Source organism: Microtus pennsylvanicus, chromosome 5 (genome assembly GCF_037038515.1).
Source record: "Microtus pennsylvanicus isolate mMicPen1 chromosome 5, mMicPen1.hap1, whole genome shotgun sequence".
Classification (NCBI taxonomy): domain Eukaryota; kingdom Metazoa; phylum Chordata; class Mammalia; order Rodentia; family Cricetidae; genus Microtus; species Microtus pennsylvanicus.
Window position 1 is genome coordinate 119,290,343 of NC_134583.1, and position 16,618 is coordinate 119,306,960.

Sequence of the window (16,618 nt, forward strand, 5' to 3'; positions counted from 1 at the left end):
AGGCTTCAATAAGCAAGGAAGATAGAGCTAGCTTCAGGATATATACCCCTCAGAGTAGGCGCACGCAATGGGCTGCAAACCTGAGCTCTCAGTGCACAGAGAAGGATGTCAGAGTAGCAGCAGCCATGGGATGACACCACTGAGGGATTTAGTCTCTAACAAACAGGAAGCAGAAATTCGGGAACCACCAAGGGAGAACTTAAATAAGCACCCATTTCATAAATAGTAATAAATAAACATCCCTCAAAATTTGGAGAACTGAGGGGATTATTGGATCCTGACTCCCCATTCCTTCTCTTCCTAAGCTCTCCAGAATAGGGTAAAGTGTTGGTGCTGAGGAGGAAGAGATGCCCCTCGATCTAGTCATTGCTCATACTGCCTGTTTGTTTCCCGAGACCAAGCACTACTGCCATCGCAGTTAAGAAGTGTATCGTAAGAGTTACCTACCATCCACAAGTGCCAGTCGCAAAGCAATGGTTACAGATATATTCATTGTCTTCAAAGGACCAGGGCCTTTATCTTCCTTTCTCCCCTTTCAGAAACCTGAGCAGATAACAAGGGGAGATTCAGTTTTGCCCCTAGACCTCACATGAGAGGAGTTTGTGTGTTTACAAGGTCTGCACACCCAATTTAATGTCATATAAAGAGCTCAGGGAGAGAGCACCGGGTCTGTTGTCGTCAGACCTGACTGACTGAACCCCTGTCCTGTGAACTGTAGGTGCTCTCAGTTGGACTTGCCTCTGAGGAAACGGTGGGAGAGCCATGAACCCAGACCTGCCTTGTGGCGAGACTACAGCTTTCCCCTTTGCAGGCTTCTGGGAGGAGTACAGCACCAACAATGGCTGCTGAATACAGCTGTTGGCATCAGTTCTAACCCCAAACCTGGCTTGGGTGCCATGTGGCTGATCTGGTACTAGCTTCCTGCCATGGGGCTTTTGGAAGACCAAGCGACTTTCCCTGACTTGGAAGAAACTTTTAGAAGAGGAAAGATGGGAACACAAGAGGGAGGCATATGGCTAAGGTCTCTGGAGACAGCTAAGGGCTTTTTCCTTCTAGTTGTAGCTAGGGAGGATAAAGCGAGAGAAAAGTGAATGCATTTTCCTATTAGAAGGAATGCACCCCTGTCGTTTCCAGAGCCAGTTAGCCCGGAGCTGTGAAACCAGAGCGTTTGCAGTGAGGCGAGCTTTGCTGCAACTGCAGCGGCATGGTGCTCTGTACCTCACCCTGTAAATGCGGCATTAAAATCAGTCCGTGTTCTCTAGTCTGGCCGTGCTGTGGCCTTGGCATCTAGATTGAATCTCACGTAAAAGCAAAGTGGAAACATCAAGAGGAGAGAGAACATCTGTTGAGAATTATATATGAGGTAATTTAGAAATTGTTTCTTCGGAACGCATTGTACAACTTACATAAACAAGAAAGATCAGAAATAGAGAAGTATAATGAAAGCTCGTTTAAAATGCTTTTCATACGCATGCGCCCTGCTGGCCAATGAGCAACACGATGGAAAATCCACATGCAACAATTTAAAAATTACTTAAGCATTTATTAATAGGTGCTTTCTAATTTTGCATCAGGGATTTATTAAGTTGTCCAGACTGGCTTTTTTTTTTCTTTTCTTTTTTTTCTTTTTGCAAGCTTCCTGGCTCCAACTCCCAAGTAGTTACTTGGGATGATAGACATGTGCCACGAGATGTCCCTTCCTTCCTCCTCCTCTTTCTTTCCCTGTTATCCTCCTTTTTGTCCTTTGAAAGAAATTAAGTTTGTAAGTATTTATTACAAATTAAAATTGGAGTTCTCAGTGTGACCAGACATGAAGGAACCTAAAATCTTTAAGGGAGAAAATCAAGGCTTACAAAACCACATTTGTCAGAACCAAACAGAGACATCTTTAGGGAAAATGCCCAAAGCCCCACTGCCTAGGTAATGCCATTGTCATTATCTGGTCAAGGTGCAAAAATCCAACGCCTAAGGTCTCAGCTTCAATCTCCCTTCTCTTTTTACTGCCAAGGAAGGCTTCACGCTCATCCTCTGTGGTTGTACTATTGAACGGTGTATAAGACTGGCTGACATTTACTCGGCGGTTCCCCCTGCCCAGCCTCAGTAAGCATGGATCCTTGGCTGTTTATGTCTGCCATCTTGTGGCTCTTGAGTATTCTGGACATCTGTGTTAGTACATGAAGTGAGGTGATGCTGACCTGTAGGGGACCTGGTGGCCTTGGGGCTCATCTGTGTTAGCGCATGAAATGAGGTGATACTTGTAGGAAGAACAGCGGGCTGCATCCCACCACCTGGCTAGCTTAACCCCCGAAATAATCACATAGAAACTGTATTCATTTAAACACTGCCTGGCCCATTATTCCTAGCCTCTTATTGGCTAATTCTCACATATTGGTTTAACCCATCTCCATTAATATGTATTGCCACTTGACTGTGGCTTACTGGCATGAGTCTAACCAGCGTCCGTCTCAGGTAGGAGAACCATGGCATCTGTCACTCTGTCCTGCTTCCCAGCATCCAGTTCTGTCTTCCCTGCCTATCTAGGTTCTGCCCTATCAAAAGGCCAAGGCAGTTTCTTTATTCAACCAATGAAAGCAACACATAGTCAGAAGGACCTCCTACACCAACACTGACCTGGAGGGGGCATGGCGTCCTTGGGGCTCATCTGGGTTTTTCTTTTGTTTAGAGATTTATTTATTTATTTATCATGAATGCAACGTTGCACCTGTATCCAGAAGAGGGCACCAGATCTCAATCGAGATGCTTATGAGCCACTATGTGGTTGCTGGGAATTGAACTCAGGATCTCTGGAAGAGCAAGCAGCTCTCTTAACCTCTGAACCATCTCTCCAGCCCCTTATTACTTTTATTGCTGCCCACTCTGCTTGTTTCTGGCAAGAAGGCTCCTTCAGAGTCATGATCTGTACCCACTCCCCTCCATACAGATCTGTCACACTGCTCTGCTCTGCTGTCTTGCCCGCAGGTTGCCAGCATTCTCACCTATTCCCACACCGGGGGGGGGGGATGGGACTCCTGTGGTCAGTGCTCATAGAATCTTCACAAGAAGTTAAGCAGAAACCCACGTTCTGCAGGGCTAGCGCTGTGGGGTCTGTCTGCCAGGAACAATTTCCGATGCCGCCTTGCCTATTCCCTGCAGTTCTTTTGGAGACAGTGTGGAGCAGCCTTGTTGTGTGGTTGCATCTGATGCTATCTGCTGCATGTTCACTGCCCTGAGATAGATGGCAGCAGAGCCTGTCACAGCTGCTGCCTGTGCACCCCTTTCTCCTCCAGCACCATGAAGGTCCACAGTCTGTTCTGTCTGAACACTGACAGGTTACTTGATGGGTTGTTATCTTTGGAGGGATCCGGTGTACAAACACATCCTTCTTGGTGGTGCTCACTTTTGCTGATGAAGTCGTGTTCATTTCTTACTTGGAACCATTTTAATAATGACCTTGTTGGCCACTGGCTGCCACCACCACTGTACGAAGCAATCGGGGCCAGAACCCCCTGAGTGCTGCTTTAGAGGGCAGTGGTGGCTTTGGGGTCCTTGCCTCACTGATCCTGGTGGCAGTAATGACAGATATACAGTATCTCTGAAGTCTATTCTCTGTTCTTGCTACTGATCAGATTTTGAGCTCCCCACAAACATTTAGCTGCTAGTAATATATTGCTGTCGACTAGAATCTTTGCCAATAACCTTGAAAGCCAAGTAAAACATATTTTCTATGTTATGCATAGAAATAAGCAGTGGAAATATGTAGGAACAACAAGAGATAGCTTTTTGCTATTGTACAACTGCACTAAAAGATACATAGTTCATGGGACGAACAGAAGTGCAGTGTGCATTCTGTCAACTAGAGGTCTGCGACACCAGAGCTCACCATGAAGCAGCACGAAGGGCCTTGCAGCGGTGGGAGTCGGGCAGTGACTAGTGGATTATCTCTTCGTACTGCACCATTTAGGTGAGAGTTGGGCAGTGACTAGCGGATTATCTCTTCGTACTGTGCCATTTAGGTGAGAGTCGGGCAGTGACTAGTGGATTATCTCTTAGTAGTGCACCATTTAGGTTTCTCTTGAGCGTTAATGGTGTCCTACACTAGTGCCCATCAGTGTCGGTGTGCATGAGATTTGATCTTTTCTCTTAGGTTTCCATGTGTTTTGTGGTAGTAGATGATAAAATGCCTTCAAAATCCAAACGTCCCAAGTCTGAAACTCTCTGAGATCTGAGATTCAGATTTCAGAATGCTGTCATTTGGCCACTGAACACCCTCCAAAGGTCGGAGGGTGGAGGTCCTCAGAGAGGATGACGGGATCCCATTCTCCATCTCTTTCTTCTTTCCTGTGAGAACAATCCACAGACCCTGCAGGCTATTCCAGGTGTGCCACCATTGCAGAATCAAAGGCAACTTGCACTTTAGTGACTGGCTTATTTTGTTTAGTGTAATGTCTTCAGCAATCCAGTCCGGTCTGAACCCTCCAAGGGACCACAAAATTCTGGAGGATTTGATGAAAGTTAAGGATCTTCCCATCAGAAAAATGGACATCAAGAAATAAACTGAAAAATCAGCATAAAATTCATAATACAATTCCTTATGGTGAATCTGTGATCCCCAGTTTATAAACCTTTATCCCACACCAAAAAGCACATGGAAAATAGGAATTAAAGTCCAGGCCTGAGCCTAACTAAGCTGGGCAGTGTCTAGGAGTGAACACTCCTACGGGCACTGAGGGCCAGTCCGCACAAAAGTTTGGAAGGCAGATTCAGACACCAATGCCCAGACATGTGATCCTAGAGCTTACACCAACCCTACCTCCGGCCAGGGCGGAGTCAACCTAATCCCTGGTGTTTGGTCAATAGACAAAGAAGTTGGAAGGAATGAGCAAGACAGAATGCAGAAGGGAGTAAGGGACGTGTCAAGTGGTCAGTTTGGGGGCAAGTGCCTGAAGCCCGTCTCTGTCCCCACAAACATGTGTGCTTACCCTCGCTTCATCTAAACAACATCAATACCCACAAACAAGCTTACCCTTGCTTCACCTAAACAATGTCCACACCATCTCAGTGCTTACCCCCATCTAAACAATGTTAACACCCCTCACTGTGTGTTTACCCCGCCTCGCTCCATCTAAACAATGTCCGCACCCCCTTAGTGTGTGCTCACCCCCTCCCACTCCATCTAAACAGCATCAACACCCACAAATGTGCAACACCTACAAACATGCTTAAACCCTCCCTCTTTCTGAGCAATGTCAGCACCCCTCAGTGTATTTTGGTTGTACCTTTTATTGGTTGGTGGATAAATTTGGCTTTGAGTTAACTTTCTTTGTTTTCCTAGAAATCTGATAAAAGTAGATTGTCAGCTATATTACCAGACAACTGTTTAGACTGGAAATGCAAGGAAAATCAAAGCTAAAAAATGAAATCTTACTCCGTAAAAATGAACCATGTGTTATGTTAATGCAAAGTTGCTTGCTTTTGTTACATTAGATATGAGTTCTATATAAACGAGGTTTTTAAAATTACGTGTTTTTAAAGAAGCTTCCGCTGGGTTTATTTTAGCTGAAATCGAAGCAGCCAGCTTGTTTACATCGTGGGATTGCCACTAGAGGGTTCCCTTGTTGATAGAGTGGGAAGTGAGTGAGCTCTGGAAGGGTCTGAGTGGAGGCTCCTGCTGCTCCTGCCCGGTTGGACACAGCCTGACACTCTGCCCTCTGCTCTCCCAGGCATTCTCAGCCTTCTACTTTGTGATGGATTTTTTTAAGAAGATGGAAAAAGACAGTGTCTCCTCTCCGGAAAAGATGACTGAGACCTTAAAAAGTTTTTGTTCAAAGCCTTGGGAAGAGGTAAGTGACCAGAAATCACAACTGTGAAATTGGTCCTGCACCCACAATGCCACGGAGGGTGTGAATCTATGCATGGCCTCATGCTGATTTGACAAAGGTCCAGCAAATGTGTTCGAAGGCCAGAGAGTGGGGCTAGGAACGCCATCATCGCCGTGCCCTGATGATTTGTAGTGGCTCAAGCAACAGCCTACGTTTCTTACTTAATGCACAGTTTTGCAACAGGCAGCTGCTCCCATGGGTTTAGTGGCTTCTCTCTCACTCAGCCATTGCTTCTTCAGTTCAGTTGCCATGGATACAGGATGGCTGCCATGGCCTTTATAGGTCAAAAGAAGGAAGAAGCAGATACATCTATCCTTTTTCAGGATAAAATAGACCATCCCAGAAGTCCCTCATCAAAAATAAAATCATCCCTTTATTTTTAAAAGCTGATTTTTCTATTGTTTTATTTCTGATTGATACATTTTTATGATATACAATATATTTCAATGTTATATGTACATCATACATATATCATCGTATCAGAACAATGATTATAATTGTCACCTTAATCATGTGCCATTTATTTGTGGTGAGAGCATTCAACAACCTTTACTAGGTTTTGAAATCTGTAGCTTGTTATTGCTAATTATAGTTAAACTACCACACGAGAGAAGAGCAGAGTTTGTTTCTTTCTGGTAATGACCTATCACCTCCTTACTAACCTCCCACCATTCCTTGTACCGTTGCTTTTCCTGTCCTCTGATAGCCAACACTCCTTGTCTCAATGCTATGAAATCTTTTGTGTGCTATTTATTATATAATAATGAATGGTTTACTTTTTAATATTCCATATAAAAATAATTCAGCATTTGTCTTTTTGTGTTTGGTTTACTTGACTTAATAATAATGTTCTCCAGGTTCATCTGCATTGTACAAAATGGCAGATTTCATTATGTGGTGTGTGTGTGTGTGTGTATGTGTGTGTAAGAGGGAGAGAGACAGACAACAGACAGAGACAGACAGACAGAGACAGAGAGAGAATCGAGTGAAAATGCAGATTCTGAGTTCTGAGTTTGAATCCCTGGGTGAAGAAGGCCACCTTCCTCAGGATGCTGGTGCTGTCTGTCCTCCAAGGGCTGACCTGAATGCTAAGGCTTTGTTGGACATTGTTTCCTTAAGATGCCCATAGAGGCCCTGCACTAACTGTGAACACTATGTAAGAGTCTCTGCTTAAACAGAGACCAGTGGACTTCCTTCTGAGAATGCTTTCATGGCGTTTAATACGCTTACACATTGTTGAGTTATTCCAAGCACAGGGGATGGAATTAGATGCTGAAACTGACTGTTTCTGAAGCTCTTAGATGGAAGAAAGGAACCACCTTTTCCCTAGAACACTTATTGTTCTCACCCAGAGCCCCTAGGAAGAAAAACTTCCTTGGGAGACCCAATTGAAAACCCTACGCCCTTCAAGGAGTGAAGCACCATCCCATCCCCACAGCCTGTAGGAGAGACTGACCCCCAGATCCATGGGAGCTGGGACTTCTTTGGATCTTTATTGGATCTATCAGTGAAAAGGAGCCACAGAGGTGCCCATTCTACAGGTTTGATATTTCCCTCACTACCTCTAGGTAAAAGCATCTAATCCGAAAATAAAGGAGAAGTACCTGAATGAATACTGCTTCTCTGGGGCCTACATCCTCACCCTCCTTCTGCAAGGCTATAACTTCACAGGCAGTTCCTGGGACCAGATCCATTTTATGGGCAAGGTAACTTGGGAATTGGTTGGGGGTGTGGAAGTTGGGAGGACATTGGTGACAAAACAGTTTTGAACTCAGAAAAGGTGGGGGTCCATGTGATTTAAGTTTTGACTTGACACCTGGTCCATCCACCATCCCGCCAGCTGGCGTTGGTGTCAAGCCCTTCTGGGAACAGCAGGCAGCTATAGGCTGCCTCTAATGATAGCTGTTCACATTCTATCATTCACCTTTCCGCACACACAACTCTTAACTGGTTCTCAAAAGGTCAGTTTATTCATTTACTAGTATTTCATCAGACATTGTCCACCCTGACTTCAGAATTCCCCAGAGGCGCCCCTTTGTGACTCAGGAAAGGGCGATCATGGTTTCTTATCAGCCTTGCTAATGGGGCTGTTGCTTGGCAGCCTGGCCTAGAGTGAGACCGAGGAAATCGCTTCCCTGCTGTGCTTCCCCACAGTGCCACCTGCAGGCATCCAGGAGTAAAACAAGCAGCCCGTGCGAGGTGCGAGCCCATTGGATGCCAAGCACCACAAACAAGCGGTCTCTGTGTTGCTAGCCCCATGCCCGCTAATGCCTAAAATGTTTTAAAATACAGTGATCTCAGACAAACCAAAACATTAGAATCAGGATTATGGCAGCTCCGGTATACTCATGTGCTAATACTCTCTTACTAATGGATCTTGCCCAGTCCAACAAACCTTTTCCTTATTTTAACATCCCAGACTTCCTTCCATGCTATAAGACTATTTCATTTTTAAAGCCGGGCGGTGGTGGCACTCGGGAGGCAGAGGCAGGCGGATCTCTGTGAGTTTGAGGCCAGCCTGGTCTACAAAAGCTAGTTCCAGGACAGGAACCAAAAGCTACGGAGAAACCCTGTCTCGAAAATCCAAAAAAAAAAAAAAAGACTATTTCATATTTTAGAAGGATCTGTGTTAAATTTGGTTGATACATTGGACAGTGTTGATTTATATTCTTGGAATGCTACTGATGTCTCCAAGTTGGGGTGATGACTCCCCTAAATCTCGAGACTTCTTTGGCATGTACAGTCAGATAAGGTTTCCATCCCACGTCAAGAGGAAAAAATAGTCCTATTGACAATCATGTCAATATGGGTTAGGGTCAGGAAGGAAGGGGTATTGTAAGTTGGCACAACCTCTTAGGGGTTATTTTTTGACGATATGTGCTAAAAGCCTTAAAAGTGTGTCCATCACTTTCTCTTATCTTCCCATTACTTGAGTACTAAGTAATTGGTTAAAATGGGTGAAAAGCAGTCTGTGTTGGAAGTGACAAGTATTACTATGTGAATTCTCCCAGACAAAATTTATTATTTACTTGTTTATTTTGTAAAAACAGCAGCAATATATGTCCTCAGAGGACCAGAAGGAAATGTCGCAGGAAAGGTCTGAACAAGTCCTGTGTGGCGCTGCCTGTAGAGCTTTGGGTTTTTTCTTCAGGCTGCCTATTCTTGCTGACTTCTCTGTGTCACCATGGACAGCTCTTGTCATACAACTTTTCCAAAATTATTATTCAAATATCACCTCTATTGCTGCAAGTTCTGGGTGACTGGAAATTATTTTTTCCAAAGGCTAGAAGGTCAAAGATTGCCTCATAACTTTATAAGAATCTTTATCAGCAGCGAGGTGCATGGCCTTCCAACTTCACAAAGCTAGCTTGCTGGAATGATTTCCCCCATGAAGCCCTGGGTCGACGTGGCTTCTCTGGCCTGGCAAGGATGTCAAAGGCTAGAACCAATCATTATTCCTTCATCTTTTTACCTGTTTCCTGTTACCCCTCACTTAGTCCCCCAACTCGTGAAACAGAAAGAACGTGGACTTCTCATGGTCTCTTTGAATTAAGTGCTCCCAGGCAGGTAAATTGGACAAACATTCAGTAAGCTTCCTGAACTTCTAGAATGTAGTGGTGAGCCTCCAAACTCTAATCATTTGCTTTGTTTTTCCCTCCACGTCGTTCCCAATGTAGCATATAAAGTTAATCTATTGTGTAAAGTACGCAGGGTGTTCTTTTCCCATTGGGTGCTCAGTGTTACGGGAAGGGTTGCATGGCCACTATGGATTATCTTTTTGGACCACAAACAATAGGATTTTTCCCTACTGTTTTCAGATCGAGGACAGCAACGCAGGGTGGACTTTGGGCTACATGCTGAACTTGACCAACATGATCCCAGCTGAACAGCCGCTATCCCCGCCTCTTCCTCACTCCACCTACGTCAGCCTCATGGTCATCTTCTCCCTGATCTTGGTCGCTGTAGCCGTCACATGTCTGCTCGTCTATAGCAAGCCTTCCTATTTCTGGAAAGCGTCTGTATAGCAGGAGGAGCTGGAATTTGCTGTGTGGAGTGAGAGAGCAACTTTCTCAGGGAGCGTGTTCCTCCCTGCAGGGGACTCCAGAGTCACCGTCCCTGCTTTTCAGGGACAGTCTGGACCAGCACGAAGCAACTGAGGCTTTTGCTGAAGCCTTTCCTTGGGAACACTCAACCACCTCCACTGCAAGGACGTCCTGGTGATGTTCTCTTGACTTTCCCAGCTACCTTCCGTCTCCTTTGTCCTCTGTGCTTGTGATCATGACTTTCATGGTCTGCGCTTCAAATAAAGAACAATACCAACTTTGTCTCAAAGAACTCAGAGTCCCAAGTGCCACACTGCCCAGTGTGAGCTGGCTGTCATAGCTCTGGGACTCCCCCTCCCCTATCTCGTGAGAAAGCCATGCAGTGCCTTTGGAGAGAAGAGACACAAACCCATTCCAAGCCTGCCCTTTGGATAGGAGGATTTTCTGAAATAGATATATACGTGCTAAAGCCAAAGAGTGTTGTGCAAAGGAGCCGATGTGCTTGTGCCGTTGTGATTCACCGTCTGCTGAAGATAAGAGTGGAAGCCGTGTGTGTTCCCGCGCGGTGCCAAGATGTTCTCAAGAAGAGCACACGGGCCAGAGGTTTTTGAAAAGCAGATGCACACATTGGCATTTTGGGGATACTGTGTGATAGTAGTGTGTGTTGCTAGGAAGAAAACTACAGTTGCCACTCAGGACTGGAAAAATATACCCTCTAATGCATCTTGTAGAGCTCTTTTTTTTATGGTAAAATATACATAACATAAATTTCACCATATTTGCATTCTGCTCAGTACAACGGAATATCATTTAGTAATTTACAGTGTTATACAATTATCACTATTATGAAGATTTTGTTTCCAATTAGGTGTGTATGCATGGGTCTGTGCACATGAGTACAGTGAACATGGTGGCCAGAGGAGGGTATCAATCCCTTGGAGCCGGAGTTAGAAGCAACCAGTTGTCAGCTGTCCAGTGTGAGTGTAGGAAATCAAACTGAGGTCCTCTGCAAGAGCAATGTGTGCTCTCAACCTCCAAGCTACCTCTCCAGCCCCTACACCGCTATTTTATCCCCTTCTATAACCAAGGTGTTGGCTGGGGACAAGAGCACACATGAATTTTCTCAAACCACAAACTGTTCCGTTGATCACTAAGTAGACTCTGCTCCGCAGAGATGGCTTACTGGGTTTAAAAGCCATACAGCATCCTAGTGTCCCAAGACTTAATTTAGCGAGGGGGGCAGGCTTTAGCCCTGCTGTGGTATTTACACATCAAATGTCGCTACCCCTCTGTTATACAACACATGCCTTATTTCCTTATTTCATGGAGTGTTTTGTGGGGTAATGGCTAAATGTTTATTTTATTATGGAAAAGTGGAGAGGTCTTGTACCTTTCCTATGAGTATTGCTGCAAGAATTAACTGTTGAGCAGAATTGAGCAGTGATGTATCCTCACTCTGCCCCAAGCTGTCTGTCCATCTCTGGTCTGGGGACGTACTGCTCAGAAAGGAAAGTTTCCCATAAACTAGATGTCAAGTTTCTCTTGGGCAGTCAAGGCATTTCTCCTTTTTACAAGTGTCTTCTGTTATTCCCAGTGGATGTGCTGACTGTATCGTAGGTGCCATTGACCATCAGCTGAGCATCTGTGGGATGTTCTGTGCTTGGGTGCACTGTGTTCATCTTCCCATTCTGTTCTCACAGCAGTCTGAAGAAGGCGGCTCTTATGGCTCCCAGTGCTCATGGCAGAGTTGTGCGCAAACTCACACCTGCCTCCAGTCTTTTTTCTTTTTCTTTTGTTTTTGTTATTTTTTTTTGCTTTGTTTTGTTTTTGTTTGCTTTTTTTTGTTTTTGTTTGTTTGTTTTAAGACAGGATTTCTCTATGTATCCCTGGCTGTCCTGAAACTCACTCACTCTGTAGACCAGGCTGCCCTTGAACACAAATATCCACCTGCCCCTGCCTCCCTGGAATTAAAGGCGTGGGCCACCACACCCGGCCATTTTCCTCCTTTTGAACACCCCACTACCACTGCTGCCAATATGTTGGAATTCAAAATGACTAGTTTTCTTCAAAGAACGAAAATATATCTTGTTTAATTACATTTTTGTCTTGTTTCCCAAGTTCAAAAAAAAATAATGGAGACAGTTAGGTACAACCTGATCTCAGTTCCATTGGCGGGAAGGTTAATCCAGGGGTCTTCTTTGAGCCCTTCTGGGTGGAGCAGGCTGATAAAATTGAGCAACTATCAATTAATTTTAATATTGGATTGTTCATTTGGTTGTAGTTAATTATTGTTCATCTCTAGACTTTTACCCAGGACTCCGAATCTGGTTCTGCTAACCATATTCCTTTGCACGTTGGTATTTTTTTTCTCTGAGCCTACAAGGGCAACCATTCAGCAGAAGTGGGCTCATCAGGATATAAATACAAACATGAAATTACAGAACTAGGCTTTGTATGTGTGTGCACATGGGTGTGTATGGGAGAGAAAAGTGTCACTTCATCCAAATAAATAAACAATATCATGTGACATAAACAAAAGTCTCAAAAGTACATTTCATTTTAGTGTGTTGTTAACCAAGATCCACATGGGAAACAGATGGCATGCTCCAAGGCAGGAAGCAAGCAGAGTTTAAGAAAGAGATTAAACTCCAATTATTCCCATTTCAATAATTAATCAATGTAAAAATTATTCATATATGGTTTCAAAACCCCAAGCTTCCAAACCCTGTTGCGTGTATTACATTCACTTCATGATGAAGACTAGCCACCTTGTAGGCGCCCAACACTGGCTACATGTTGGCATATTGGCACATTTGGAAAATGCTTCTGATGTTTACAAGGTAGGTAAGAGGTAAGCTCTCGTTGCCTTCTCCTTGGGGAGCATAGGCTGCAACATCCCTGTTGTTCTCTTGTTATACACAGATATGAATGGTATTCCTAAACAAGCTGTTTAGAGCCCAGCTGAGCATTTCTCTGTCTTCCTATGGCTTTGCTACCTTTGTGTGACAACGGGGTCAAGACATGTGATGTGAGCTTGAGAAAATTCCACTTGGAATCAGAGGTAATACTTCATGTTTGCATTTCTCAAAATGTAAATTTCAATGTCAAAATAAAAATCAAAGATTAGCTTTAAAACCTTCAAAAAGTCTTATACTTTTTGTCTGCATATTGTATGGGCCCCACCTGCATAAATCTCAAAACAAAGCAAAAACAAAGTAGAAATGATATAGATTACTCTTGTATGGAAGTCTCAAAAAAATAATAAACAAGAAAAAATTTAGCTTTAAAAGTAAGAAACTCAATTTAAACCATACCATCCCCGATTGGAGTCATAGGCGATTTCCTGTTGCCTACAAGTAAGATTCCCTAGCAACACCCAGGGCTCCAGTAGTCCCTGGCTCTAAGCGCTCTCCAGGCTCACATCCCATTTCCCCCGCAGGTGTTCCTTGTGTTCTGTCCAGGTAAGTCCTCTGATTGGGCTACCTTTGCTCCACCCTACCTTCAATGCCCAGCCCAGGTGTCCTTCCTGCTGCAATCTGTGTCCTGATCTCCAGGGCAGCGACTTCCTGTACTACCACAGCCCTTCGAACTTCGTTAGAAAGCTCAGCCCATTCTGTCTAAAATATGCTCCCTGGGGCCAAATATGTGACCTGTTTCCTTCTGAAAGGCGGGACTCAGATATTTTAGTGGAGGGAACAGTTCTAGCCGACCTCTCTCCCGACTGCCTGGCCAGCTAGAAACCTCCGCCCCTAGAGAATTCCCTTGATGCAACTACACTTCTGCACTGCTCGGCTAACTGGGCAGTGACACCTTTAACTACTCTAGACACATGGAGATTTTCCTACTGAGCAAGTGCAGTCTAGTTTCTGAGGAGTTCATCGTCCAGCACTGGACTGTGGATATTAAAATGGGATCGCATGGATTTAAATGAACCTTAAACGGTCATGCTTATCAACATTTGATGTACATACAAATCACCTGACTCCCAGAGGTTGTCCTCTGAGCTCCTCGTGCATGCCATGGCATGTGTGCACCCACACAATAAATAAGCGCATACAGAAATACATAAGTAAATGTAATAAAAAGGAAGGCCTTGATGGCATGGTAGGTGCCGGAAGCCAGACACCAGGTAAGACAATACCATGTAAGGAAAGGAAAAAGATTACTTTTTCTACAAGTGTGGACATAAAGAAATCTGAGGATTATTTTCCTTTTGTTGTTGCATGGGGAAGACAGAGCTGGTGCAATGAGGTGGGGAAGGGGGTGAACCTGATGCTTAAGTCACCAGTAATGTCACAAGAGCCCAGAAGGGATAGTACGGCTGGGACCCAGGACAGGTCAGCCGTGATGGGCCGGGCACACTCATTCTCCCGGAGCAGGAGCGACAGCTGTCTGCTTGTGCTAGGTTGGTCTGGTGTCTAACGTTTGTGTCTGAATCTCTGCTGCATCTAAAAAGCAAAGTCAGCTGCTGAAAATTCAAGGCTGACAGTGGGGTGGGCTTGAGAAGTGACAGAAATTAAACACCAGCTGTGGGCAGGAAAGGAAATGATGGGAGGGCTGCCCCATGGACTGTGCTGTGTGCTCTTGGGAATCATCTGTCTGTGCGATTTTATTCATTATTATTACTAATTTAATTTAGTGTCTTTTTTATGGGCCCAGCAGTGAAGGGCACCTTCACTGTAGTTTGCTTCCCCAGCACCCACATAAAGCAGTTCACAATTGCCTCTAACTCCAGCTCCAGGGCGCCTGGAATAGATATGTCCATACACATACAAAAGTTTCTTTATTCAACCAATGAAATAAAAAATTATAGTATTTTAAAATTTGTTTTTCAGTGATATGGAAAGGACTAAAGCCACAAAGGTGGGAGAAACAAAAGTCAAGGAAATTTGGGGCTGGCGAAGAGAAAACAGAGCCAAGCAGCGCGGTCGATGAGTGCAGTAGACGCTGTAATGACACACAGTGGTCAGGGGCATGAGCTTGATGACGTCAGAGATTAAAATTAAAGGGAAAGGGGCTAGCAGTTAAGAGCACTTGTCGCTGGCTGGGGAGCTGGCTCAGTGGTTAAGAGTGCTGGCTGCTCTTACAGGTGCCTCTGGTCGAGTTTCCAGCACCGACAGGGTGGCCCACAATATCAAATTTCAGGGATCCAACACCCTCTTCTGAGGTCTGTGGATGCTGTACGTCCATGGTGCATGTGCATTCATGCAGATAAATGCTCAGACACATTTTTTAAGGGCAGTTGTTGCTCTTGCCAGGATCCAGATTCAGTTCCCAGGACTCACGTGGTGACTCACAACCATCCATGACTCTAAGGGATCCAAGGCTCTCTCCTGACCTCTGAGGGTACCAGGCACACACGTGATGCACAGACTACGTGTAGGCAAAACACTCATCCAGATAAAATTAAAAATCTTGAAAAGGCAAAGACAAACAAAGGTGAGCAGAGAATGCCAGAGTTTTAACCACAGCGATTGGTGGAATTTGGGGTTCTAGGCCTGGGCGCAAAATGACTATTGCAACCTTCCTCAACCCCAGGATCCTGCAGTGAAGAAAAAAAGGACTCAATTTGGTGCCAAATTCCTTTATGAAGGGATTATGATTCTGACCAAGTTTCTTGTTTGTAGCCACACCTGTTGTCAACAACTTTGAAAGAGTAAAAATAAACTCTCTGACCTTTAGTCAAGGTGGACCAGGCTCACCTCTGTGGGCCCCCACATTCGTGCTAGGATTGCAGACGTAGGCCTCCATCCTCAACCTTCACTTAACCTTTGCAGGTGGCATTTTAGACTCAACTGCCCAGACAGGTTGACACCCTAAGTAAAGGTGACCAAAATAAAGAAGATCATAAAAAGGCAACTGATGCTGAGTCTCAGGACCAAAGAGCTAAGAAGGCCACTGTGAAAAGCCTTGGAGCAGCTTTGCCTGGGGAGAACGGAAAGACTTTCTCTCTACACAAAAAACAGGGGCAGACTGCATTCATTGACTACTGCGGTTTGGGTGGCTGCCCATCCACCTCCCCGCCCACCTCCCCGCCCGCCCGCCTGCCCACCTGTACAGATGCTGGCTTTCTAAATCTTTGCCAAGAGGTTCAAACTTTTATGTGAAATCTGCTCTCTAGCTGGAGCAGTGTAAAAACAACAGCAAGGAACTGAAGCCACAGTTCTGCATGTGACGTTAGACTACTGGGCTGAAATATCTCCTGGAATGCTAAGCATCTCCCCACTTCCTCCCCTCTGATGGAAAACACTCTTTAGCCTTGAAAATATTTAGGATTCCTCAACTTCTGTACTATAAACTCTCTAGTAGGAGATCTTAAGTCCTGTACTACGTTGACTTAGTTATTTGGACAATATATTTAACACTGAAGTATAATAATAATACATCATAGTATGCATACACACAGGGATTTTCTTAAAAATCCTAGAAGTTAAGTGTCCTTAAAGTACGTCATATTCCATAATACTTGCCACATGCAGACATAGCTTGTTTAGTCCAAGATGTCAGTATTTAAGGAAAGCGTTCTTGACTCTGCTTCAAGACTCTGCTGTTGGGCTGTAGACATGGCTCAGCCCTTAAAGGCTAGGCTCATGACCAAAGAGACAAGAATTTACTGTCATTGCTTCTAAAGTGTTATACCAGATGAGCCCTCGATAACAAAGATGAGACAACCCCAAGGATTTTATTTGGAATGAG

At 44.6% G+C, this 16,618-nt stretch overlaps 1 protein-coding gene across 2 annotated transcripts in view; it reads left to right on the forward strand.

Moving 5' to 3' along the window:
• Entpd1 (ectonucleoside triphosphate diphosphohydrolase 1) overlaps window positions 1–13,062 on the forward strand; it is an 84,599-nt gene extending 71,537 nt beyond the window's left edge. For both annotated transcript variants that reach the window (XM_075974059.1, XM_075974060.1), the window contains exons 8-10: window positions 5,721–5,840; window positions 7,448–7,585; window positions 9,698–13,062. In XM_075974059.1, the coding sequence (XP_075830174.1) occupies window positions 5,721–5,840; window positions 7,448–7,585; window positions 9,698–9,904 (465 nt within the window). In that variant the 3' untranslated portion in view covers window positions 9,905–13,062. The remainder of the gene's footprint in view (window positions 1–5,720; window positions 5,841–7,447; window positions 7,586–9,697) is intronic.
• The last annotated feature ends 3,556 nt before the right edge of the window (window positions 13,063–16,618 follow it).